At 38.7% G+C, this 25,513-nt stretch overlaps 2 protein-coding genes across 4 annotated transcripts in view; one reads left to right on the plus strand and one right to left on the minus strand.

Annotated features, from left to right (window-relative positions):
- On the minus strand, nucleotides 1–1,311 carry LOC137638735 (zinc finger MYM-type protein 1-like). The gene has a single exon (XM_068371366.1). The coding sequence runs from the start codon at nucleotides 1,309–1,311 to the stop codon at nucleotides 1–3; it is 1,311 nt and encodes a 436-aa protein (XP_068227467.1).
- An 8,623-nt stretch (nucleotides 1,312–9,934) lies between these two features.
- LOC137646912 (lymphokine-activated killer T-cell-originated protein kinase-like) overlaps nucleotides 9,935–25,513 on the plus strand; it is a 63,055-nt gene continuing 47,476 nt past the window's right edge. The window contains exons 1-3 of one of the 3 annotated variants that reach the window (XM_068379993.1): nucleotides 9,935–10,082; nucleotides 14,226–14,355; nucleotides 24,120–24,201. In XM_068379993.1, coding sequence (XP_068236094.1) covers nucleotides 14,232–14,355; nucleotides 24,120–24,201 — 206 coding nt within the window. In that variant the 5' untranslated portion in view covers nucleotides 9,935–10,082; nucleotides 14,226–14,231. Of the gene's footprint in view, nucleotides 10,189–11,224; nucleotides 11,327–14,225; nucleotides 14,356–24,119; nucleotides 24,202–25,513 lie in introns of those variants that run through there. The other 2 variants (XM_068380000.1, XM_068379987.1) reach the window with 2 other exon arrangements.

Below are 25,513 nucleotides of genomic sequence, written 5' to 3' on the forward strand. Positions count from 1 at the left end.
TCAGAATCTACCAAAAATGGTCCTTCGTTTGTCTTCTGCTCGGATGAACTCCTCAGCAATCGCCTGTGGACTTAAGGTAGCTAGACGGTCACGATGTACATGGCAAATCATGAGGTGGTTAAGGCGTTGCTGACTCATACTGCTACGTAACCATGTCTTCAATCGTCTGAGAGCACTGAATGACCTCTCATCTGTGCAGGAACTTGCTGGGGAGACAAGTAAAAGGCGTAACAATGCTTCTACATGAGGAAACATTCGGCGAACTTCTGGTACCATATCTGTGAAGATCTTTCTATAATCTTCAACTGTTGACCCCTTAAACTGGTTGTGGAAGAAATTGAGTTGCTGATTCAGAGATTCATTGAGTTCTGGATACTTAGAGATAATTTCTGGCTTATGTGTCCCAGTCAACAGTACTGACGATAAATCTTGATACTCGGTGAGATCAGTGGAAGTGAAGTATTCTTTAATGTTCAGTACGGCAGCATCAATAACACTGAAGAACTCAACTCGATAAAACTCTTCAGCTGAGTCATGAAAGTAGTTAGAGGCAAATCCTAATCCTTGGTCTAGCCTCTTTGGTATTTTTTTCTTTCTTGGAAGAGGAACTGCGTCTAGGTCACACAGATGGAGCTTCTGTTCTGCTTCTTCAAATAATCTCTTGAATTTGTGCTCGCATCGAAGTGACTGTAGGCTCTTTATGGTAACCTCTGCAGCTTCTAGCATTCCAGATACTGTCACTTTTGATCCTTGTAGGCTCTTGTTGAAGTTTTCTAGACATTGAATAAGAGGAAGTGATCCATATAATCCAAGTAGACATTCCCCTGAGGACAAACATTTGTACAAACCTGCTGCTCGGGATGCAGTTGTTGACCCTAACTCCTTTGCTGCCTCCTGGAGGGCAGCCAATACATCAGGGTAATTATCTAATACTGCTTTCACTGCAGCATATCGTGTAAGCCACCGTGTAGGACATATTGGCTTCAAACTTGTTGGTGAAGGAGTGTTGAGATCATCTGTGTGAATATTAAGGTACATATGTTTGAACTTTCCTGAACTTCTGTAGAGGGTACCTAGCTCTTGAAGGTTGTCTAAAGCATTCTTTATGAAGAGAGAATTTGGTATGGCCTTGCTGATAATTAGGTGGGTAACATGAGCTCCACAATGCACATACAGAGCTAGTAGTTGCACCTTCTTTATCTCTGCCTGACAGCCTTTATATTTTCCTGACATGTTACTGGCACCATCATATGTTTGAGCCCGGAGGTGTTGAATTGGTAGTTGAAGAGATATAAGCGTGTCTTGCAGCATTTTACTAAGAAACACTCCTGTAGTTGCCGACACTTGGTACAATCCTAGCAGCTCTTCATGAACATTGAGTTTGTCATCGACATGTCACACACACACAGCCTCCTGTTCATTGCCTTGGATATCTTGGGTTCCATCAGTAATAAGGCCAAACTATGTTGACATTTGATTAACATCATTGCAGATTTCTCTAACTACAGCATTGGCCATTGTCTTCAATATTTCATTTTGGATTGGAACAGAAGTATATGAAACTTTGTTGGACAACCATACTTTAAGCTTTTTGTCATCCTCAGCCCTCAACTGCAAAAGTTTTGCAAAATTACCCTCTGAGGTTTCGTGACCTCGGATGGCAAGGCCTTGATCTGCTAGGTATTTCAGTGTGGTAATTATCTTAATTAGAGCAGCACGTGACTGGTGTTGATCATGCAAAAGTTGAGATGATAACTGGCTACTGATACCTTCTTGATGTTTGTGGAATTTTAAATTTTCTACTGACAACTTGTGTGCTGCACTTTTTTCATGACTGCGGAATTTCTGAATCGCTTTTTTCCAATTAGAAAACCCTGATTTTAGGAATACATCTTCAGCACACCGAGCAAAATCAGACAGCCTTTGATGTGAAGCTCTTACACATATATGACATAGAACTCCACCAATACTCTCATGAAAATACAACCATGGGAATTCATTGTACCAACTACTTTGAAATCTTAGTGTCTTATTCTTGAGTTTTTGTACAGGGATGCAACTAGCAGGTGGTTGATGTGGTACCTCTGGTAGGGTTGGAAGTTTGTGGCCTGTTTACTTGTACTTGGATTCAGTGACACTTCCAGAGAGCTTGATGTTTTAGCTTGTTTTTGTGGTTCCTGAACTACAGGTAGGCCTACCTTCACCAGATTTATGTCTATGGTTTAATACTGGACCCGGTATATTATTTGCTGTACAAGAATATGAGGGAACATCAGTATCTCCTGCTGCCAAAGATACCAATTCCTTTGATAAAACTTGGGCTGATGATAAAGTAACTTTCTGTTTTTCTTGTAGGCCTATATCTAAGGGAGGTGTGGAAATTTCAGTTTCTTGACGTTTTTCTGTTTGTGTGGATGAAGGATTTGCTGTATTTGTGGATTTTGTTTGTGATGTTGAGGGCCCCGGCCTTGAGAAGTAATTTCTGATATCCATTCTCTGTTGTAGATATAAGACTTATAAGCAAATCTGTAAACAGACAGACAGACAAACCAACAAATAGACAAAAAATGACATGACAAAAACAATATACCCTTTATACTTCGTACGTTCGTTTATGGACTATTGGACTTAAGGCTTGGACAGTCTGACAGACATAAACAGACAAACCAACAAAGAGACAAAAAATGACATGACAGATGACAAAAACAATATACCCTTGTCCCTTGAGGCTTGATACTTCGTTTATGGACTTTAGGCTTGGTCAGAGACACACAAGCCAACAAATAGACAGAAAATTGCATGAAAAAATATACCCTTGGCATGGCTTAATATATCGTTTATGGACATTTAAATTGTCTAGTTAAAGGTTAATGCCATGAGCATGGTGGTTTGGGGGGGCGAGTAACCTTGAAGGGTCGTAGGACCTGCTGTTGCTTGACTTATATTGTAAACTCGAATTAAAAATAAATAGATAAATAACTCAGGCTCCCTCTGCAGTTTGCCTACGGCCCTACGCACGTATTTAAAGCCATGTACGGTATTTATACCTCGACCTACATATTCATTACCGGGCATATAAATAGTACAACCTATCACAATACCACAGATTTCGTTAATTATAAATGAACTGATATAAAACCTTGTTTTTTTTTTACCTGAAACATATGGCATAAGCTTGTACTATTGAAACTCGAAGATCAGCTGATCGAATTGTGAGCTATAGGCGGGAAAAATGTAAATAAACCATTTTAAAGAAAACGTTGATTATTGATATTTTTCTAGACCAACTAAAGTATTTTTGCACATGCACGGACATAATTTCTAGTTTCATCCCTTAGCTGAATATTACATTGGTATAATCACCATAGTGAATACTAAAAATGTGGGGGGGGGGGGGGGACAAATGATACTATGTCCCCCCACTTTGAAAAGTGGGGGGGACTTGTCCCCCCCGTCCCCCACCTGTTGACGCCCATGGCTAAAAGAACCTTGACAGAACCTTGAATACTGTTTATTCATCATCAGTGTCTGCATCATCTTCACTGTGTTCATCTTCTTCCATTCTCACGGAATTCTCGCAGGATTGTTCACCCTGGCATTTACAGAATTCAGTGCATGCTATGCTGAAATTATTACAGCTGCAAAGTGCTGATTTGCAGCCAGTCTTGCAACCACAGCTGATGAGATTCATTATCTGGTCAGGGACAACTGCCTGGCCTTTACTCAGGTAAACAGGCATGAGCACATATGACTTCTTCTTCCAGCCAAACTCTTGTGGGTCCAGGTTTGGAGGTGTTGACAAGCCCGCGACCTTCCAAAGGAATGATAGGATTGTTTGACAGTGGGCACGTTCACAATGGGGCCTAAATGAAGCTGCTGTTGGAGGTAAGCTGCTAAGACATACACTATTAACATGATCTTTTATCGAAACAAACTTTAATTTATCAATAATATTGTGTTGCCGTCCAGAAGAAAAAGTAAAAAACAATTATTTAATCATTTCTGGCTGCCATCTTGGATTTTTAATTTTTTCTAAAAACCCTCAATATTTTCAAGGTGGCACTCATTAGATTCTGAATGAGCAGGTCAAGATTGTACAGAAACTACGAAAAAACATTGTATATGTAATAAAACAAGGTCACATGGCCCCTAGCCTGGACTATTTGGTTTAACAAGCAAATCGATCGTGTAAACCCCGCTTAACACTAACCTCTACTGTTCTGTTCTGTACTCAAACGAGGCGAGGAGTGAGTGACCGTGACAGTAAATATATATATTACTTGCTAAGCTACAACCCTAGTTGGAAAAGCAGCAGGATGCTATAAACCCAGGGGCTCCAACAGGAAAAATAGCTCAGTGAGGAAAGGAAACAAAGAAAAACAAAATAATTCATGAAGAGCAACAAGATTAAAATAAATATCTCCAATATAAACTATAAAAACTTTAACAAAACAAGCGGATGGAATAGTGTGCTTGAGTGTACCCTCGAGCAAGAGAACTCCAACCCAAGATAGTGGAAGCCCATGGTACAGAGGCTATGGCACTACCCAAGATTAGAAAACGATGGTTTCATTTTGGAGTGTCCTTCTCCTAGAGGAGTTGCTTACTATAGCTAGATAGTCTCTTCTACCCTTACAAAGAGGGGAGTGGCCACTGAACAATTACAGTGCAATAAGAAGAAATTGTTTGGTAATATCAGTGTTGTCAGGTGTATGAGGACAGAGGAGAATATGTAAAGAATAGGCCAGACTATTCGGTGTGTGTTTTAAGGCAAAGGGAAATTGAACCGTAACCAGAGAGAAGGATCCAATGTAACAATTACGCTATGAATAAATACGTAGCATCTAACAATAACAGTGAATAACTGATTAACTGTCCCTTGACACCTTTATTTCTGATTGAGATATTGCCACGAGAATGAAGATTTACGCAGCAAGCCATTATAAATTAAACTTAATTAGATTAACACTACTGTTATGTCATGAATATTACGTAGCTTCTATAACTACTGATATTATATATTGGTAGATACCAAAAATAAATATTTGAAGACGCTTGTGAGTTAGGTGTTTAAGACGACTGCACGCGCAATACCCATCAAAATAATTTCACTATATATCAGTATTTCAACTTTTTATGTGATTTCCTATCTAAAAACCCTTTATAATTTAAAATATATTCCAAACTTAACGTGAATTATACATTTATCACAATAATATATATCTATAAAGGGATTTAAATATTTCTATGAGGGATAACTAATTGTATAAGCCTTTTTTGTCCCTAAAATCGAGGGGCTATGCAAGTTGCTCAGTGAGGGGAGCAGCAACAAGAAATCAACATTTATAGACACTTTAAATACGCTAATTAAAGGATAAAATCGGTTAGATCAAAGCTATAGATGAGGAAGTAATGAAGAGTGCCTTAACTAGAAAGAAAGATAAGGAAATGGCCCAGTAAGCGAGGTTACACAGCAGTCAGTTAAGAGCTAAAGAACTTATTGCGTAGGCCCAAAAAACTTTTCTTTTCTTGCCTCCTCTTTCGGTTGAAGAAGATTCTTCAAATGCGGCGTTATCAATTAATAGAAGCCTCGTCATGTTTTCATTTTAAATGTTTTCAACTCTTTTGGGCTAAGGATTATTATTATTATTATTATTATTATTATTATTATTATTATTATTATTATTATTAATTAATTAATTGTTTATTAATTAATAATTATTTATTAATTATTTATTAATTATTAATTGTTATTATAATAATAATAATAATTATTATTATTATTATTATTATTATTATTACTATTAATTAATTAATTAATTGTTTATTAATTAATAATTATTTATTAATTATTTATCAATTATTAATTGTTATTATAATAATAATAATAATAATAATAATAATAATAATAATAATAATAATAATAATAATTATTATTATTATTATTATTATTTCCAACTGGGGTCGCAGCAGATTAGGTAGGCCTAAAGATAGAAAAGCAAAAGTACCACCTCTAGAGCCTCGATCATTAAGGGAGCGATGATCCTCTTGTATCAAACATAAAAGCTTTCCTTCGCCAAGCTTTACAGACCTTAATATAGACCTGAGCTTTAACAATGAGCTTCTAAAAACGACCCAAGTTATGATGGAGGTCACTGTGAAGTGATGGCGGGTCACTTCCTGGCGTCAAAGTCCCGGACGGACGAGATGCGCTTTCTCTCTCTCTCTCTCTCTCTCTCTCTCTCTCTCTCTCTCTCTCTCTCTCTCTCTCTCTCTCTCTCTCTCTCTCTCTCTCTCAATGCCATAGATATGAAAGAATAAAATGTTCAATGGCAGTTCTCTTTATATCTCTTTTCCAAAATAAGAAAAAAATGCAATAATGAAAAAGTAATTTGTATAAAGAAATACATTTCGAACATTCGAGATAGAAAAGAAATTAGAGTCATGGCTTCTGCATCTATATGTTTTAAGTGTTGCATTATAGGCCTTAGACCTAACTAACATTGCAGTCATCGGGAACATCGTTGCTTTTGTGCAGGATGCTGTAAAACCCAGCAATTATATTCCTGTAAACGGGAAGAGTCTGAAGAATTGTATCGAACATGGTCTAAAAGTATTATTTAGACAGTCATAGCTACAAGCAAACCAACAGTTGCATCTTGGATATCATTTGTGACTGTTCGATGGATATTTTAGGCTGGATATTCAAGTCAAGGAATGGAAATGTTAATAGGCCTATCAAATATATTGAGTATTGAGGTTCAAAGCGTAAAGTTTTTTTTATCTTTTAATCACATTTCAGTGACCCAGTGTTCAGGCTAAATTTCCGACCAATGAAAGGTGGACTTTGATATTGCTCCTGTAGATAATGTTTTTAATCGTTTTATACTTCTTGCAACACACCAGAGAACCCGCTACCTACTAACAAGAGATTTCTAAGCCATAATTGAAAACTAGGTTCCCAACAGCTATGCTTTCATTGCAAAGCAAAGACAATTCATGGGCTTAGCCATTCAAGTAACTCTGCTTCCTTGGACCTTATTAGTACCACTGTATAGCAGGGTCGCCAATTCAAGCCAACTCTCTCCGTCTGTTAATAATCTTTTCATCTTATGTACAGTACATTAACACATTTTTTTTAAATAAGATTAAAAAAGATTGATTATTATTTATTCTTGACCTTTAAAAGTCAATGGAGAGAGTTATATTAAAGACAACTAAATTCAATATTGTCAACCTTTATAAGAAATTATAAATTTATGTACAAATCTATAATCTTTGCATACAATATTCAAGTCTGCTTAAATGAATAATTTTTTTTTGATGAGTAATGACAGTGATATCGATATTTTCCTGGATAATCTTAAGTAAAGAGGCTCGGATTTTCCGAGAGTCCAGGTTCGGGCCAAGCCCCAAGAAATCGACTCCCCCTTCCTCTTGGGTGTCTTCCGATTCAGGACTATCTCTCGGTTTGGGGTTCCGAGACAGGCAGGACAGACAGAGAGTATCCTGTCCCTAACGTCCCCCGATTAGCCTACCCAGCAAAACAGCAACAGGCTTTGTTTGGTCTGTTGTTAACTTCTCTCTCTCTCTCTCTCTCTCTCTCTCTCTCTCTCTCTCTCTCTCTCTCTCTCTCTCTCTCTCTCTCTCTCTCTCTCTCTCTCTCTCTCTCTCTCTCTCAACTTTTTCTTAACCTCCTCCTTCTCTTCTCCGACTAAAACATGGGCGACCATAGTAAAAAAGGCAGTTACTGTATGACCTTGGAAAAGGGCTCCCGTGTGCTTGAGATGTACCCTTATTTTATTGTAGACACTTTTAATGATCAGAAAAGTCAGGGTAGACATATAGAAACCTGGTAAGCAGCAAGTGAGAAATTTAGGCTTAATTTCACTATATCGGACGATAATATTCACCCGTAAAACTAGGCACCCGAACTAAAAAATTTCAATTTCTCTTGAAAATTAATCTAAAAGGGTCATTTACCTCTCAAAATGTTCCTTTAATTATATTTTTAAAATGACGTATAAATCAGTAACTTTTGGGGTTATTTAGGTCATAAATCTCCAAATTGTTACCAGAAATCGAGAAAAAATAATGGTTTACCTCATGAAGGAAAAGATTGTCAGACTCAATCAATATTAAAGAATGAAGAGTTCATGTTGTCAATAATAAACAGATAAGGCTATTTATTAGTTTAGTGAGATCGGTGTCACTGTATGAACATGAATAATGGTCTGACAATGAAAAATCTCTTAACAGATTTAGTAAATTGGAGAATAAAAACCTCAGAAGGTTATTATTAGTTAAATGGCAGGACAGGATAAGAAATGAAACTATAAGAGAGATTACTCAAGTGCCATTTGTGGATGAGATCATGGTGAAGGGTAGATGGAGATGGTTTGAGCATGATCTTGGCACTCACCCAGAGATATTAGTTCACCAAACGTTCAGCTGGGCTTCACTAGGCACTAGAAGACCTATACCTACATGGCTTAGGACTACGAAGTATTGATTTAAAAGCTTAAGATAGAGATAACTGAAGAAGTCTAACCATAATAGATGTCCTTGACTATTTTATTACAACTGATTTCAAGGTAAAATAATCAGTCATAAAACTTTCGCCAAGAAAAACGATTGTTTATGGTAAAAATAAAGAATAGTCTTGGGAGAAGCCCTATCTCAACACCAATTTAACTGTCTGGCCAGTCAAAAGACCCCATAACTCTCTAATGGTAGTATCTCAACGGGTGGCAGGTGCCTTTGCCAACCTACTACCTACTATATATATATATATATATATATATATATATATATATATATATATATATATATATATATATATATATATATATCTTATAGTTACTACTAACTAGTGGGCGTGGGCGTGTACGGTGTAGGAATACCTTTCCGGTTTTTTTTTTCTATCAAACAAATAGTAAGGTTTCTAGAAATGGATAATGAGGGTAATTATGAATTATAATTATATAGAATTTACAAACATGCTAGGCAAAATATATTTGTCAATAAAGAAGCGAGCCTTTTCGGCACAGTGTAAAACCCGGACGTCGGACGTCGGACGTCGGATGCCGTCCGGGAGAATAGAAAATCGCTTGTATCACCGGGAAAGACGCGAAAATACACCTCTTTTTTGTGACTGGTAATGTTCACTGATACTTTCTGTTATTTTCTGAATAAATGTTCGAAAAATATTGGTTTATTTTCATGTTATTGAGAATAATCTCAATCGGACGTCAACATTACACTATCTAACTGCCCGCTATTTTACCCAGTTAGTGTAATGTTGACGTCCGATTGAGATTATTCTCAATAACATGAAAATAAACCAATATTTTTCGAACATTTATTCAGAAAATAACAGAAAGTATCAGTGAACATTACCAGTCACAAAAAAAAAGAGGTGTATTTTCGAGTCTTTCCCGGTGATACAAGCGATTTTCTATTCTCCCGGACGGCATCCGACGTCCGGATTTTACACTGTGCCAGCCTTTTCATTGTTTTTTAAATTTCAAATCTTCAAAACTTCTCAACTCTCACGTGCTTGTTATTATAGAGGAGTTTTTCCTACAGCCACTTTGAAAGATGTTCCAAAAGGTTAAAGATTTCTTCGATAAAATAAGCTTAAAATAATAAATATATTCTATTAGTTAGAATTATTGACATAATAAGATACACTGAATGGTCACACACCGACTGATTATGTGTAAGAATTTATAAAATACCATTTTTTTATAGAGAACGCAACAAGCAGGTTTGCCAGATTATTTCGACTGAATTATCGTACATGAGCCTTAAAATCGTCGTTTTTAAACCAAAATTATCGTACACAGTTTCAATATAATTATTAGGGTGATATATGATTGACTTATTTCAAAAGATTTTAGTATAATTGTTTAATTAAACCCACACACACCTACATTGTTTATACCTTAGGTATGTATCGTACATCGTACCGGACCCAAAATAATCGTACACGTACTATAATTATCGTACGAATGGCAACCCTGGCGCCAAGAGTTTGAAGAACCTCTAACGTGTTAAAATATCTTTAGCTTATACTCACCGTAAGTACTTTTATATGTTTTGATCAATTGCTAGGTAGTACCATCGATGAAGTTGCTGACAGGTCGTACATTTCATTAAATTTCCACTAATGAATGTATACTGCAGGTACATAGTAGACTATAAGAACTGCTATGCGTATCGTGAAAAGGATCTTACCTGACCGATTATTCGTGAATCGAATTTTACATTTAATTTAATGTGTAGTTGACTGGGACAAGCGTCAACATTCTCCATGTTAAATTGGTCTTTTTTATGGAGAAATGTGTAACTCGGTCTGAAATACGATATTAGAAAGCTAGCGTTATGATTTAGGAAGTATGATGAAGGCTCCTTTCCTGACCTTGTATTACATACCAGGGTAACCCTACGCACTACCGATCAGTTTATTGTATATTATTATTATTATTATTATTATTATTATTATTATTATTATTATTATTATTATTATTACTTACTTACTAAGCTACAACCCTAGTTGGAAAAGCAGTATGCTATAAGCCCAGGGGCTCCAACAGGGAAAATAGCTCAGTGCGGAAAGGAAAAAAGGAAAATAAAATATTCTAAGAAGAGTAACAACAATAAATATCTCCTATATAAACTATAAAAACTTTAACAAAACAAGAGGAAGAGATATAAGATAGGAGAGTGTGCTCGAGTGTACCCTCAAGCAAGAGAACTCTAACCCAAGACAGTGAAAGGCCATGGTACAGAGGCTATGGCACTACCCAAGACTAGAGAACAGTGGTTTGATTTTGGAGTGTCCTTCTCCTAGAAGAGCTGCTTACCATAGCTAAAGAGTCTCTTCTACCCTTACCAAGAGGAAAGTGGCACTGAACAATTACAGTGCAGTAACCCCTTGGGTGATGAAGAATTGTTTGGTAATCTCAGTGTTGTCAGGTGTATGAGGATAAAGGAGAATATGTAAAGAATATGCCAGACTATTCAGTGTGTATGTAGGCAAAGGGAAAATGAACCGTAACCAGAGAGGAGGATCCAATGTAGTACTGTCTGGCCAGTCAAAAGACCCCATAACTCTCTAGCGGTAGTATCTCAACGGGTGGCTGGTGCCCTGGCCAACCTACTACCTACACTTAGGAATTTTGCGTATCACATAGGATATTGTGGGTTTATTGTCAAATCCACTTAGTCGAAACACTAATAAAACAAGAAAGTATTCAGTTTCGTTTTGAAAGCCATATCTGCAGTCTTTCAGATGTCCTGGGGCCTCATATTTGAAAGCTCAGTAAAATTATAGAACATTGCAATAATTGTATGGAGAAAATAAGATTGTTAGTTATTGTATTTAATGTTGTTTTGAAATTTGTTTTATAATGATTTCTGGCGATAACCCATAGCTTTTGAGTAATGTTAGGCCAACTACCGTTAGCTGAAAAGCTATAGATTTGCAGGAGGTATCGCCATCAGTTTCATTCGAAACACCTTAAAATATACCATATACCAGTCTAATTGTATGATAGTTAAATAAAAATGTTTAAACTTTGTTGTTTCTGCCTGTCATAAAAAACAATCATCCTAATGAAAATAACAGTTACCACAATCAAAGGCCAGTAATATTAATGAAACTGGTATCATTATACAGTAATTTATCATGGGAAAAGCTTTATTAATAAAAAAAAAGTTAGGTTTTATGTTTAGATAAACTCCCGTTTTCGTCATAAATGACCTGTATTCCTGTCTTATACACTAATATATCCTAGGGAAATGGGGGTGCCATCCAGTGGGAACTGGGGCTTTTGGGTGGGAAAAATTTACCACGGAATCGATAAATAATGGTAAAACTAACCTTTTCCTCTTCATACATTATTTTATGGCATGCATAATAAATCCACAAGAAATCACATAGAACACTGGTGTTTTGTTTGCTAGGATTTCCGGAGGCATAGTAAACATGATTTTTTTTTATCCTGCTTTCTTTGTTCGTAGATTTTGTTCATGGTACACTCAGATCTCCTTATTCGCAGGGGTTAGCTAATAGAGACTGGCATGAAAAGTGAGAATCTGCAAATAACTGCTGCCCTAGGGTGAGTTAATTCCTAACCTACCAACTTGCTGTCCATTGCCTGTGGTAGTTTGACTAACAGTAACCCACTGTACTCCCTAATATTATATTTACTTGGTTTCAATCACAATATAGGCCTAAGTGCAGTATTGTATTAATGAATGAACACATTTCAGTAAGTGTACAGTACATTTTTACATGTGTACTACGTACATAGTAAGGTTACTGTACACATAACACGAGTCATTGCCACACTTATATTGCTGATACAGTACTGTACTCTAGTCTCCCAACGGATTAGCAGGGAAGTGTGCCACTTTCTACGATTGGTGTCATAGAAGACTTGTCTCTCCAGCCAAAGCACCTTATAGGAGATAGCAAACTTCCTAGCCTACCTCGGTCGAGGGAGCTCCTCAATAGAGTTTGGAACCCTCCCTCAACAAGTAGGGTTCCAAACTCTATTGAGGAGCTCCCTCGACAGAGTTAGGTTAGGAAGTTTGCTATCTCCTATAGGATGCTTTGGCTGGAGAGACAAGTCTTCTATGACACCAATCGTAGAAAGTGGCACACTTCCCTGCTAATCCGTTGGGAGACTACAGTCTTCTTCTTTGTCTGTATCTTTTCCCACTTCTATGTGAGGTCGATGGTCGATTTCTTGGGGCTTGACCCGAAGCAGGACTCTCGGAAACCCGAGCCTCATAACTGGATAATCTAAAGTTAAGAGGCTCGGGTTTCCGAGAGTCCTGCTTCGGGTCAAGCCCCAAGAAATCGACCATCGACCCCGCATAGAAGTGGGAAAAGATGCAGAAAAAGATGAAGACTGTAGGTTCCCAAAGAATTAGCAGGGAAGTGTGCCACTTTCTACAATTGGTGTCATAGAAGACTTAGTCTCTCCAGCCAAAGCACCCTATAGGAGATAGCAAACTTTCTAGCCTACCTCTGTCGAGGGAGCTCCTTGGTATAGTTTGGAACCCTACTTGTTGTGGGAGCAGTTCTTGCTTGAAGGGAACTTCTAGCAGTCATGTCTACTCAGACATATTGCTAGGGATGGGAGAGGATCTTGTTCTCAGGGTACTGGCAGTTGTGCCATTTGCTCACCTTAGAGGTTCGTGATTGTATTGTTTCCCTCAAGACCCTCTCTGCTATCTAGCATTGGCAGGAGAGAGTAGAAAAGACGTGCTCTCTCTTCATGTCAACCATGGAGGAATGTGGGTTCTGTCACCTTAGTTGTTGTATCAGATGTTGTCATGAAGACACATTACATATCTTCCCTTAACAGAATGTCTAGACTGGGATCCCTCCGAAATGTTGTTAACATGAAGCTTGTAAGGTCTTATGTGCAAGAAGGTTCTGCCGTGCTACTTGAAGAGGACTCGATATATTGTGTTTGAATTTAGCAGCCCATTCATTAGCTCCTGCAGGAACAAGAAGGAAGTGTCTAGACATTGTCCTCCCTGGCTTTGGGAGGCTTATTGCATTCAGATGGAGCTTCAGTCATCGCGGACCTCTATCATCTCAAACAGTTTTTTGTTGTCACAGTACATTATTTACCTTTAATTGTTACGACGACTAGTTTTATGTGTACCAGTCTTACGTACACGAGTGTAGGCCTATATGTACTGTACACTTATTGAAATATTCTCAAACAGTAATACAATACTTATGCTGTTATAGAAAACAAGTTAAAAAAATATCAAGTAGTGCAGTGGGTTACTCTGTGTATTATTCAACCTCGCGCAGGCAATGAGCACCGAGTTACCGTATTAGGTTAAGAGTTAACCCACCCTAGAGAAGCAAGTATTCTTGGATTGTTGCTTTTCATGCCTGTCCCTGTTACATAACCCCCACGAGTATGGAGAGCTGACTATTTGTAATCTTATTATTTAAAGGACTTAGGTTTGTAATAGCTCGTTAAAATACAATTAATTAAAAATTTGCTATAAATGTCCTGTGATGAGCGTACAGTATAGAGTACTGTAATCATATGCTACTATTTAACAGGTTCATAGTCTTTCAATTTATTTTATTTTTTAGGTGGATGTTTTATGGATAAAGATTTCTATTACTGTATTTAGTTCTATAATTATTGTTAAACATCTTTAGTGATTTCATTTTCTTGCAGGTAATCATGAGTGATTTCAAGACACCAGAACCATTTGACCGTACAAGAAAGGTAGCACGAAACTCTCTAACCCCTCCAGTGTTCAGCATTCCACCCTCCCCATGTATGAGACAGCTTGGATATGGCACAGGTGATTCCTCTCATATATTTCTAGAAACTGAAGTTTGTTCCTACACGAATATAAACCTTTGTTCTTCAGTCTGTTGTCTCTTCATTTACAGAGTTTTGACCCGATTCCTGTATCGGTCTGGTTCACAAATACACCAAGAAATTTTTACTTTGAATTACGCTTTCTTCTCTCTCTTGTATGACAAAGGGAGCCTCATGACATTGTTGATCCAATCCCTGATTCTGATCAGTGAAAGCAGTGAATCCCATAATGGAGCCTACGTTCTTTAAGGTATTGACACTCATTCGTGAGTTCATTGATTTTAGGGAGGAAACCATAGCTCTCAACAGCGAAGCAATGATCTCCAGCCATTGAAATGCTACGATAGGAATTTAACTTGTGCGAAGTTAGATAAGGTAATTCCGAGACCTCTGATTGAATACTGTACTCTACCCTATCGAATAAGTTTTGCCGCCCCTGCTTTCCGCAGACCCTTTACCTTCCGGATTGACAGGTTCAGTGGAGTACATTATTGATGACTATCTGTGGCCATTGCTTCCATTGCCGATCTCTTAAACCACATCATGGTTCAAACACTGGTCAGTTTTTGTTGTGTGTGGGACCATGACCATGGTGTTGGCAAGTTAATATGAGGAAAGAGTACTCAGGCTTGATCCTGTCAGGCATCAGGATGTTCTTGGCTCACCAATCAACTAACCTGGGGGCCAACCAAATTCTGAAGAGAAGGAATACCCTGGCCTCTCACTTCATCATGCACGTGTGACAGGAAGAGACATTCCTTACAGAACTCACCATTGTTAGAGACCGCAGTTCTGTTCCCATGTAAGGAAGCAGATGTTACTATGTAGAAGCAGAAGAAGAGACGTCTCCCTCTTTCATTGACAAGATACCATACCTTCAAAGGGTCCAAGCCCTTCAAAAGTAACGATTCTGTGCATTCCAGCACAACTCTCTGGCACTGGATAAAAACTTCTGCAAATTACAGGTCCAGTTCAGCACCTCCAGTCCTTTTCTCACTTACAAAGAACCCTACGGCACTTCGCCTTTTTTACTCTCTCAGTATTTCAGAGAAAATTGCTTGACTACTAAGTAGCGGAGAGTCGTACTCTGGGAGAATTGCTTCAGGATTGAGTCAGGCTTCCTCCCTTTCATTAGGACCTACGGATAATGGTATTTGGGGGAAAATTTCATGAGACTCCCAAACAAAGGATGTAGCATCTAGGAATATTGATGGTGTAAGTCTCCTCTTCTGACAATCACAGCAGCAGTTGATCTTTTCTTGCTCAAATAATTTTCCCGACTGATGGTAACGACTTTTAAGACTTTCTTTGTTGTTGAAACTTCTTTTATCGACTGAGAAGCTGTTCCAGTGATCTTTCCCTTAGGTCCTGAAGAGTCAATAGTCAATAACCAGTGTTCCCCTTTCAATTTGGTTTTGTTGAGACTGGAGTATAGGATGATCTCCCAGGTAGCTGCATGATGAATCTCATTGTAGGAATTCCTCACCTCTTGGGAATCTGCTGTCCTCAAACATATCCAAGGAAGTATAGGACTTATACCTGAATATCCAACCCCTCTTTGGGTTATGATTCACAAGAAATGCATCTACTTTTCAACATGCTGGAATCATATATAGCACAGCGTTGATGAATAACAACGTTTCCGTTCAGGGCTTACATCAACAAAGGAGCCCCTGTTTCACAGTTAACAGCAAATGCGTTATTGGGAAGTCAACAACATGGTAGAGCTGTTTGTAAGGTTCAGTCAGGCTGGAGGATGGTTTAAGCAGATACTTTCATTTGACAGGGACATGGTGTAGCGGTCAAATGTGATCTCTATATTACTGCGTGGTGGAAAGACTTCTGTTTCACTATTGTTGGACCTGCTCTGTCACTATGTGGGGCAATTGAATAATAAATGATGAGAAGCGGGGAATTAGGCAACTATTACATCATAAAGAGAATTTATTTTCTAAGTTAATTTTCACAGAAACATGAGGAGAAATCTTCTTCAAAGTGAATGAATGAAATGGAACTCTAAATCTCTCTAATTACATAACAGAGGAAATATAAGTCCCTTGTTGACTTTTGAATTACTGGAACAGTTTATCATGAAATGCTCATAATTATAGATAACAATAGCTCACTTTATGATTTATAGACACTCAGGGAGGATGGACTTAGAATGGAAACTGTTATACTACTTTACAAAGACATAATATGTGGGGGTCTGGTTGTGTATCGATGCCAGCCATGGCTGAGATAAGCCTACCAGGGCAGATGAGCCTACTAAGGGTTGCCCAGTCACAAATGGAGCTTGACCTGAACTCAGATTCAACTAACTACCCTTGACTTCCCAGCAGTTCTTATGGCGAGCACATTGCTGGGGGTATGAGGTCTTGTCTTGACTCTGGGTAGTGGTGGCAGGTGATGCAACTGCATCCAGCTGGTTCTCGCCTCCTTTATGTCCCCTCTCCCTGGTGTACCTGTTGACATGGAAACAGATTTAGTACGAGCGTGCTTGGGTCAACAAATAGTTTACGATGGCAGGATTTTGTTCAAACTGCTTCTCGCACTACCCAGGAAGTGTGGAGAGAGGTCACAGTCAGCAACCACCGCCCTACTTTCCTGCGACTTAAACTAACCCAGTTAACGGCTGTTTGGTATTTGTCTAAATTCTCATGAATTATTTACTGTAAACCCCTTATACTGTGACAAATTAACCAGACTCAAGACACTCCTGAGCCTCACAGAATTCAAAACTACTTTAAAACAAAGAAAGTGCCGTTAACTTTCAAGAAAAAAACAAAAACGAAGCAAAACTCCGTTGTAAATTACTCTACCTAAAACAAAGTCTCCACGATCCTGGGCAAGCCTTGTTCACCTCCAAGGGTGAACAAGACTTAGGTTAAAAATTCATAAATAATAATTAACACATTTCACAGGAGATAGAAACTGGTGAACAATTATCAATAAAAAAATGAAGCATTGAATTAATTAAAAATACTCATCATCAGTGAACACGTTAAAATCATTAAAAAAAGAATCAATCATTAATCAACACTACACATGTCTGTAATCAGGATATATATAATTTACATATGAGCATGTATGAATACTGCATATCCTATTAAGGAAGCATATCATGGAGGACAGTGACTGTAAAATATAAAATACAATTTATGCAACAGAAAGTAACCGTCATATTTTAAAATACGGTTACTTGTCTAAATCCTACAGTTCATTAGTGAATGCAGTCATCGTACGAAGTTAATGAATGTCCTATGTTAAGCCTACACTCTGGCTCATTTATTGGGGTCTCAGTATGAAAAAGATCTAAAATATAGTACTTGTAAACACAAATACATTACATAGTCATTACATTCCTCACCTGAAAAATACTAGCAAAACACCCTATATTACATGAAAAAAAGGTTTAAAAAACAATTCCAAGGAAAATCATCAATACATGTGCAGAAATCCTCAACATCCACTCTCCATAGATACTTGCATATCCCTTGGGTATAACCGGATCCACTACAGTCATTATTAAATAATGACAACAGTAACTATTAAGTATGGCCTTAATATGCAAAGAAATCACAAGCAAAGATCATCATCATTAAACATCAACATTATTAAACAATGAAATGGCATTTAATATCTTTAAACAGACGTATCATGAATCAATGCACATCATGATCAACCAGTTAACCAACTGTATTATACTGTACTAATAAAAAGTATTGTCAAACAAAGGTCTATTCCTTCATTTGGAATACTTTTGCAGGCTCCTGCAGTTATCTACAAAGCAAAAATGTACTAGTACAAAAAATCAACACTGTGTACACAGCAATGCCTAGTCCCTAGGTATGCTCTGGGCAACACCAGGACCATTCACTAGGTTAGGCATGCCTGGGGCCCCCAGAATTACTACCACTACTGGAGTGTTCCCCAAACCCTCACATTCATTGTGCGAATTCAGGTGGCTGTCATCCTCAAATCATCTTGCTTTGAAGGCAACAAAGCATCATCTACCAGGACAGGTTTTGCCTGCAGAAAGAATCTGCCCTCCTTTCCTCCCTTCACCCGGGGTCAGGTTGGGTACTAAAACATTTACAACAGAACATCAGTCCAACCAGACTGTGAATAAAATAAAACTCATCCTTCATAGCTACCACAGTAATGTCCAGAATTCCCTAGTTTTAATATGTACCTGTTAACTTGCAAGGGACATCAAAAACACACACACACTCTCTCTCTCTCTCTCTCTCTCTCTCTCTCTCTCTCTCTCTCTCTCTCTCTCTCATTTTTTTGAGAAGGAACTTATGATGTCATTGTCATCTGGGCAATGGTTTCAAAACTGTCGAGTTGACCAGGCGTTCGAATTCCAAACTGGACAAATTGTGGAAACAGTTTGTGTCGGTGACTGCAAACATGCTTTCAGGCACAAGTTTCACAACAGAAACATGCACTTTACACACAATACCTTTCACATCACTCATGTACTCTTATTCTCTGCTATCTTATCTCTTTTGCTCGTACTCAAACTAAGCCAATCTCAAAATATGGCAAGCATTACACAACAGTCATTCTAGAACATTTATTCATTCAGATTTGCCCTACATTACGCAAACAAGGGCTCTTGCGTTAGCAACCGATTAGAGAGAACTAGTTTGAAATCTAAACTTCCTCGTGCAATTAAGGATAGGTAAAATGATTCCGATCAGATCTGCATTAAAACTCTAACAAAAAAACTCTTGGGTTGATAAAGAAATTTCCCGTTTTCTTCTCTCCAATCCCAGATTGGCGGCAGCATTCGAGGATGCTGTCCAGCATCCCTGGGCGTTTTGCTCCTATGCAGGACCGAAGGGCTTTGACATCTACCGGGAAAGTAGTAAACCAAACAAATTGGTTATAGGAAGTTCCTCCCTCCTAAGGATAAGTACTAATAAAAGATGTCAAATTTGAAAGTAATTTGTATTTTTCCCAACGATATAAACGTGTAGCAATTTATAGGGATTATACTTTTGTCGAAGCTGGAAGAGTGGCCTTGAGACATTTAAGTGAGGTATAACTACCTGCCTGCTATTTAGCTGGGGTAGCCTGCTACCCCTCTCAGTCACACAACACCCTCTTAACGAGAGAATGCTTTGACGAATTCATGGGGTTTCTTCATATTGTTGAAAAATTGTGACAGACAAGAGGGCTCTCTAACTTGGGGAAATTGCTCCCCCAGTTTGAATCTAAATTTCTCTCTCTCATCCATTTCTTCTCAATATTACTTCGACCTTCTCCTAGTTTTATAAACTAACTTTTGCCCTCTTTGAGTATTATTTCTCTTAAATTTATATATACTGTGTATATGTATATGTATGCATACATATATTTATTGATTTGTTCGTTTATTTATTTATTTATTTATTTATTTATTCATTTATTCATTTATTTTATTTTTATTTTGTTATTTAAATGGTTTGGGTGTTTCCACATTCGTAATTACTACCCTCTTAGATGAATGGGAGAAAGGATCACGGTTGGGAGGTATTTGCATTCAAAGCTATACGTGAGAGTAATGGATGATTTCGGCCATCCCGTAAAGGGTTTGGACCTTTTTGGCGGAACTATTCTCAAGGGTGTGTTAGGGGAATCCGGGGGTGATCCAGTCACTGAGGTGGGACTCTTGTCTTCTGGCTGGAAGCCCATCATTACAGATATTGGGAGGATGATTCCATATTTTCTTGGTCTCAGTCCTATCAGGTGGGTTTAGCTTACACCTGTGCCCCTATATCTGTTTTGGTGCTATCTTCGGGTAGGGTATGGATTAGACCGTCATGGAAATATAATGGGATTGTGCCGATAGTGGAGAATGTAAATTTCCTTTCCATCGTATTATTATTACAGTATTATTATTATTATTGTTATTATTATTATTATTACTACTTGCTAAGCTACACCCCTAGTTGGAAAAGCAGGATGCTATAAGCCCATTGGCTCCAACATGGAAAATAGCTCAGTGAGGAAAGGAAACAAGAAAAAATTAAATATTTTAAGAACAGTAATAACATTAAGATAAATATTTCCTGTTTAGACTATAAAAACTTTAACAAAGCAGGAAGAAGAGAAATAAGATAGAATATTGTGCCCGAGTGTACCCTCAAGCAAGAGAACTCTAGCCTAAGACAGTGGAAGACCATAGTACAGAGGTTACGACACTACCTAAGACTATTATTATTATTATTATTATTATTTTTATTATTATTATTACTTGCTAAGCTATAACCCTAGTTGGAAAAGCAAGATGCTATAAGCCCGGGGTCCCCAACAGCGAAAATAGCCCAGTGAGGAAAGGAAACAAGGAAAAATATATCTTAAGAACAATGACATTTAAATAAATATTTCCTTTATAAACTATGAAAACTTCAACAAAACATAAGGAAGAGAAACGAGATAGAATAGTGTGCCCGAGTGTACCCTCAATCAAGAGAATTCTAACCCAAACAGTGGAAGGGCATGGTACAGTGGCTATGGCACTACCCAAGACTAGAGAACAATGGTTTGATTTTGGAGTGTCCTTCTCTTAGAAGAGCTGCTTACCAAAGCTAAAGAGTCTCTTCTACCCTTACCAAGAGGAAAGTGGCCATTGAACAATTACAGTGCAGTAGTTAACCCCTTGAGAGAAAAAGAATTGTTTGGTAACCGTAACCAAAGAGAAGGATCCAATGTAGAACTGTCTGGTCAATCAAAGGACCCCATAACTCTAGCGGTAGTATGAACGGATGGCTGGTGCTCTGGCCAACCTAGTACCAATGATACTTTCTTAATATTTTCAAGCAGGTAAACCAACCAACTTCCCCCCCCCCCTTCCCCCCTCCGCTGTTGATGACCTCTGGCAATTCTATTAGGTAAAATTCTGTTGCTGACTTAGGAATGAAAAAGGACCACTCCAGTGTTTAGAAATTAAAAGTCATTCATACATGTAGTTTGCCAATAAGCTGTCATTATGAGGCATTATGGATGACTTTCAAAGCTTATGCTAAGATCACTGAAATAAGTGTGAATTTTAGGAAAGAAGATGAAAAATGGGAAGCATGGATCTGCTTTGATAATCACAAGGAGGCTTTTAAAGCAGTCTGTGAAGTCTCAGAAATTGAAATTGATGATAGCGAGATTACCGGAGCGCTATGCAATACTGCTCCTAGAAACCTGGACATATATCGCCTTAGTGACTGGCATCAAAATGAGTCTATGGACCCAAAAACAAACTTAATAAGAGATTATAGCAGCATCAAAGAGAGAAGAATACAACTATTTTAAATTTAGTAAATTAATACAACAGAAAGTAGGCACTATAGAGCGTGGAGACATTCATGTATTTGGCAAGAAGTCCATTTTGATTTGTATCAAATCTAGAACACAGTCTTTTATGCTAGATCGTATTAAGATAAAGAAAGTTTAATGGTAGATATCAAGCTGCATTTGAATTTCAGTTATGGTAGAGGAGTTATTTTTAACAAAGATCTTTATGAATTTAATGAAGAAGAAATATTAGATATGTGCCCTAGAGAAATATGGAAGGTTCATAAGATTCCAAGAATCACCATGATTATTTTAACATTTCAAGACCATGACGTACCCTCTCATGTATACTGTACATTGAAAATGAGAGGATTCCAGTTTGTGTCTATAAACAGAAACCATTGCAGTGCTATAATTGCTATAAATTTGGATATCCATCAAGAGTATACAAAAATGAAAAGATCTGCAAAAATTGTTCGGATCATGAGCATGGACCTTGCACTTATATTTCAAAGTGCACTAATTGTAGCCAGGAGGTAAATCTCAACTTCATCCCTGAGTTTAGTGCTAAGACTGAATATCCGGGAGTAGCGAATCCTAGAATCGGGCCCTTCCGGATTGGGGGTCTTCGTTCAGTAACCGAAGACCCAGACCAACTGGTACTTTGCCCAGTGAGGAGTCTTAGGTGTTACCTCAAGAAAACAGCACCAGCTCGCCCCCGTATGTCGGCACTTTGTCAGCATAGGGAAGGTCAAGAGGAGGGTCACAACAAACACCATTTCTGTATGAATCTGCAAGGTCATTGGCCTGGCAATAAACCCGAACTAATCTGTGACACAGGTGGTACAAGCTGGCGTGTAGAAGCGTCAGATGACTTTCACCGCCCACTACCTGCAAGACGTGACTTACAGGAACATGGAAACATTTTCCATTGGTCCTTTGGTGGCTTCAAAGCAGGTGGTCGAAACACCTCAGGCTCCTTGATGGAAAAGTAGCTGAGGGTTTAGGGCTGAGGTTACCAGGGATTAGTCTGGGGTGAATGGATAAGAATAACTGGCTTCCTTTCTTCCATCCACTTGTCCCCTCTCTTGGGGAAACAGCACCAGGGCCCTTAGCACAGCTGACCTCACCTTTCTGCAGGAAAGAACCATTTCTCTTGTGTAACCTGATACAGAAATACTTGTTGCATCAACAATACCTCTAACAAAGAGGAATTAGGTAATGGCTAAGATACTCCCAAAGATTCCTATGAGTCGAAGAACTTATACCCTGTCAGTCACATTGCTAGTATGACAAACACACAGCTTGCGTAGTCCGCTAATAGTGCGAAGCACTATAATCTTAGTGAGGTATTAGTACTCTTTCCAACTACGATCCATTTAGTGAGGAGTGTATCCTGGGTCAACGCCAAGAGTCATTTGGCACAGACATTCACCCTCCTGAGAGGTAAGTCATCCCTATGGTATGCATAGAGTGATGAAACAAATGACAAATGTGGAAGTGATTTATATATTTCCTAATGGCCCTGAAACTAAACAATAGGCTTCCACAAGACATCCAAATAATTGAAGATCCTAAGACTTCCAAGAGGAAACTGAAGACCTTGTTTTGCGAGTGTTTTGACAGTGATGATCAAACAGTTAGGGAACAATACGCATTATGGAATGTTAAATGCTCCTGAATGAACATCGTTAAACAACCATGGAGGTCCTGTAGAGAGTAGGGTTCCCCTGCTTTACTGGACCAGATAAGCAGCCCTTAAAGTAAAAAAGTATAGTAACCTGGAGTTATTTATACAGATTATCCCACCATTACCTGTCCCCTTAGAAAGTCCTGCCTGCAAGCAAAGTGGGTGCTCAACCCTGGTGTGTGAGTGGGCGTGGTAGCTGGCTACCCCCCACCCCTCCCTCGAACTAGCAGTTGGGGTAGTTATCCCTCGCTAAAAGTCTTACGGCTCGTCTTTCAGCTATGCCTAAGGTAATATCCGTATAAGTAGCTCCAGGCTGGTATCGATAGGAAAAATACAAATTACTGTATTTCTAAATTTGTCATGTATACTACATTAAAAGTCTAATGACTAGCTTAGGTTCGCCGAAGTAATATTCTCATATATAAAGAGCTTAAGTTTCGTATGGTTAGGAAAACTATGAATTACAATACAGTATTCCTAAATTTGTCATATTAGTATGAAAATAAGCATTTTATAAATGGTATGCAGAACTGTGTGAAAATAAAGTGTACTATTATATAATTTGGAAGATGAGGGCCTACATGGCTGCGAATTATGAAACGTGAATTGGGAGAGGATGAATGGAGAAATATGGATTTAAAAGCTCAAGATAGAGATGACTGGTGAAATCTAACCGAGGCCCTTTGCATCAATAGTTGTAGGAGGAAATGATGATGATTATGTAACTTGGCAATCCAGCTGTAAGTGCATTTTATAACTTTTTCATTTATTTTCAGGTGTCAATGTGTACCTCATGGATAGATTTTCTCCTGTTCGTGGATGCTACAAATCGCCATGGGCTGTAAAGAAAGTTAATAGGTATATTACAGTTAGATATAAATCTTAAAGCTGTTTGAAATATTGATAGTGACGTCTACCCCAAAACAAAATTGTTCCGTTACTCTATACAAACCGTCGCTATTTATAGGACATTACTTTCGGTGTAGGTGAAAGAGGAGCTATAATACTTTTAGCTAGGGATAACTACCTCAACCGCTTGTTAGTGGGAAGGAGTAGTGGTAGCCGGCTACCTTGCGTACTCACACACCAGGGGTGAGTACCCACTTTGATTATGGCTCGGGTAGAATACGGACATTGCTGTACTCTCCATTGCCTTGACTTGTCATTTGACTTTAAATAAATTCAGCAATAATTCTGAATGAATTCTTTGAAAATTCTTCTTCTCTTTTCAGACTGTTTGTGTGTGCTTCTTAACAAGCCTCATGTGCACCTCTCCTGGATCTGAGGGCCACTCTTGCTGTACTTTTATGTCCTCCGTGGAGACGGACCCGCTCCACCTGTGTTCAACCTGTAGAGGCCGGTGGTGTTATTTTTCTCCTTCAGGGTCCCCCCCCCCATTTCTTCCTGAAGCTCCTGCTTGATCGATCTCCCCTAGGGAACGGCTGAGTAGTAGCGTGGCCCGCTTAATTTCTGGTGAACGTCTGGGATCGGGGTACAGTACTGTACTGTTTCCTTTGGCGAAAAAGTTCTGCCCCTTCTTCTTTCTCTGACTTGTTTCAGGTTTGTTCAGGTTAGGCCATTGCTGGGTTTGGCTGGTCCTGTGTCGAAGCAGGATTGCTTGAACTCCTCCAACAGGGTACCGAGAGGAAGCAAACTCCTGCCTCCTTGGAGGTGGATCATTTTCCGTCAAACGCAGCCCCTGATGACCCCGGAGTTGCTGCTGCTGTATCTGCTTTGCTATCTCCTGCTGACGTTGCTGCCGCCGAAGACAGCACTCGCCCGCCACCTTGCTGAGGCTTGTCTCTCCTTCGCGAGTGAAAACCCCCGGAGAGTCTCTATTCCCAAGAACTTCCAGAGACCAACGTGTGTCGCCTCTTGACTCTATCAGACCAGGTTCTCTCCGGAAGAACCGCTCAGACGTTCCCCTTTGGGGTTTGTCAGGGTTCGGAGTTCATCACTCCTTGCCACTCTGAACGTTTCCCCCCCCCCTGCGGTCAGGAGACATCTTTTCAGTCCTGACAAGGACTGTCACTTTTCACCAACAGATCCTCACTCTTTGCAAGACGGCCAATACTGAATTGCTACCTTCAGGCTTGTAAACGCCACTTGTCAGACCAGCGAGTCTCTCTCAGAGCTCACAGATCATCACCTCCTTGGCACTTGCCACGTT

The sequence above is a fragment of the Palaemon carinicauda genome, chromosome 1, assembly GCF_036898095.1.
Source record: "Palaemon carinicauda isolate YSFRI2023 chromosome 1, ASM3689809v2, whole genome shotgun sequence".
Classification (NCBI taxonomy): Eukaryota; Metazoa; Arthropoda; class Malacostraca; order Decapoda; family Palaemonidae; genus Palaemon; species Palaemon carinicauda.

Excerpts from the sequence above, each read along its gene's own strand:
- LOC137638735 (XM_068371366.1), bottom strand. The coding sequence starts at position 1,311 with ATGCTGCAAGACACGCTTATATCTCTTCAACTACCAATTCAACACCTC.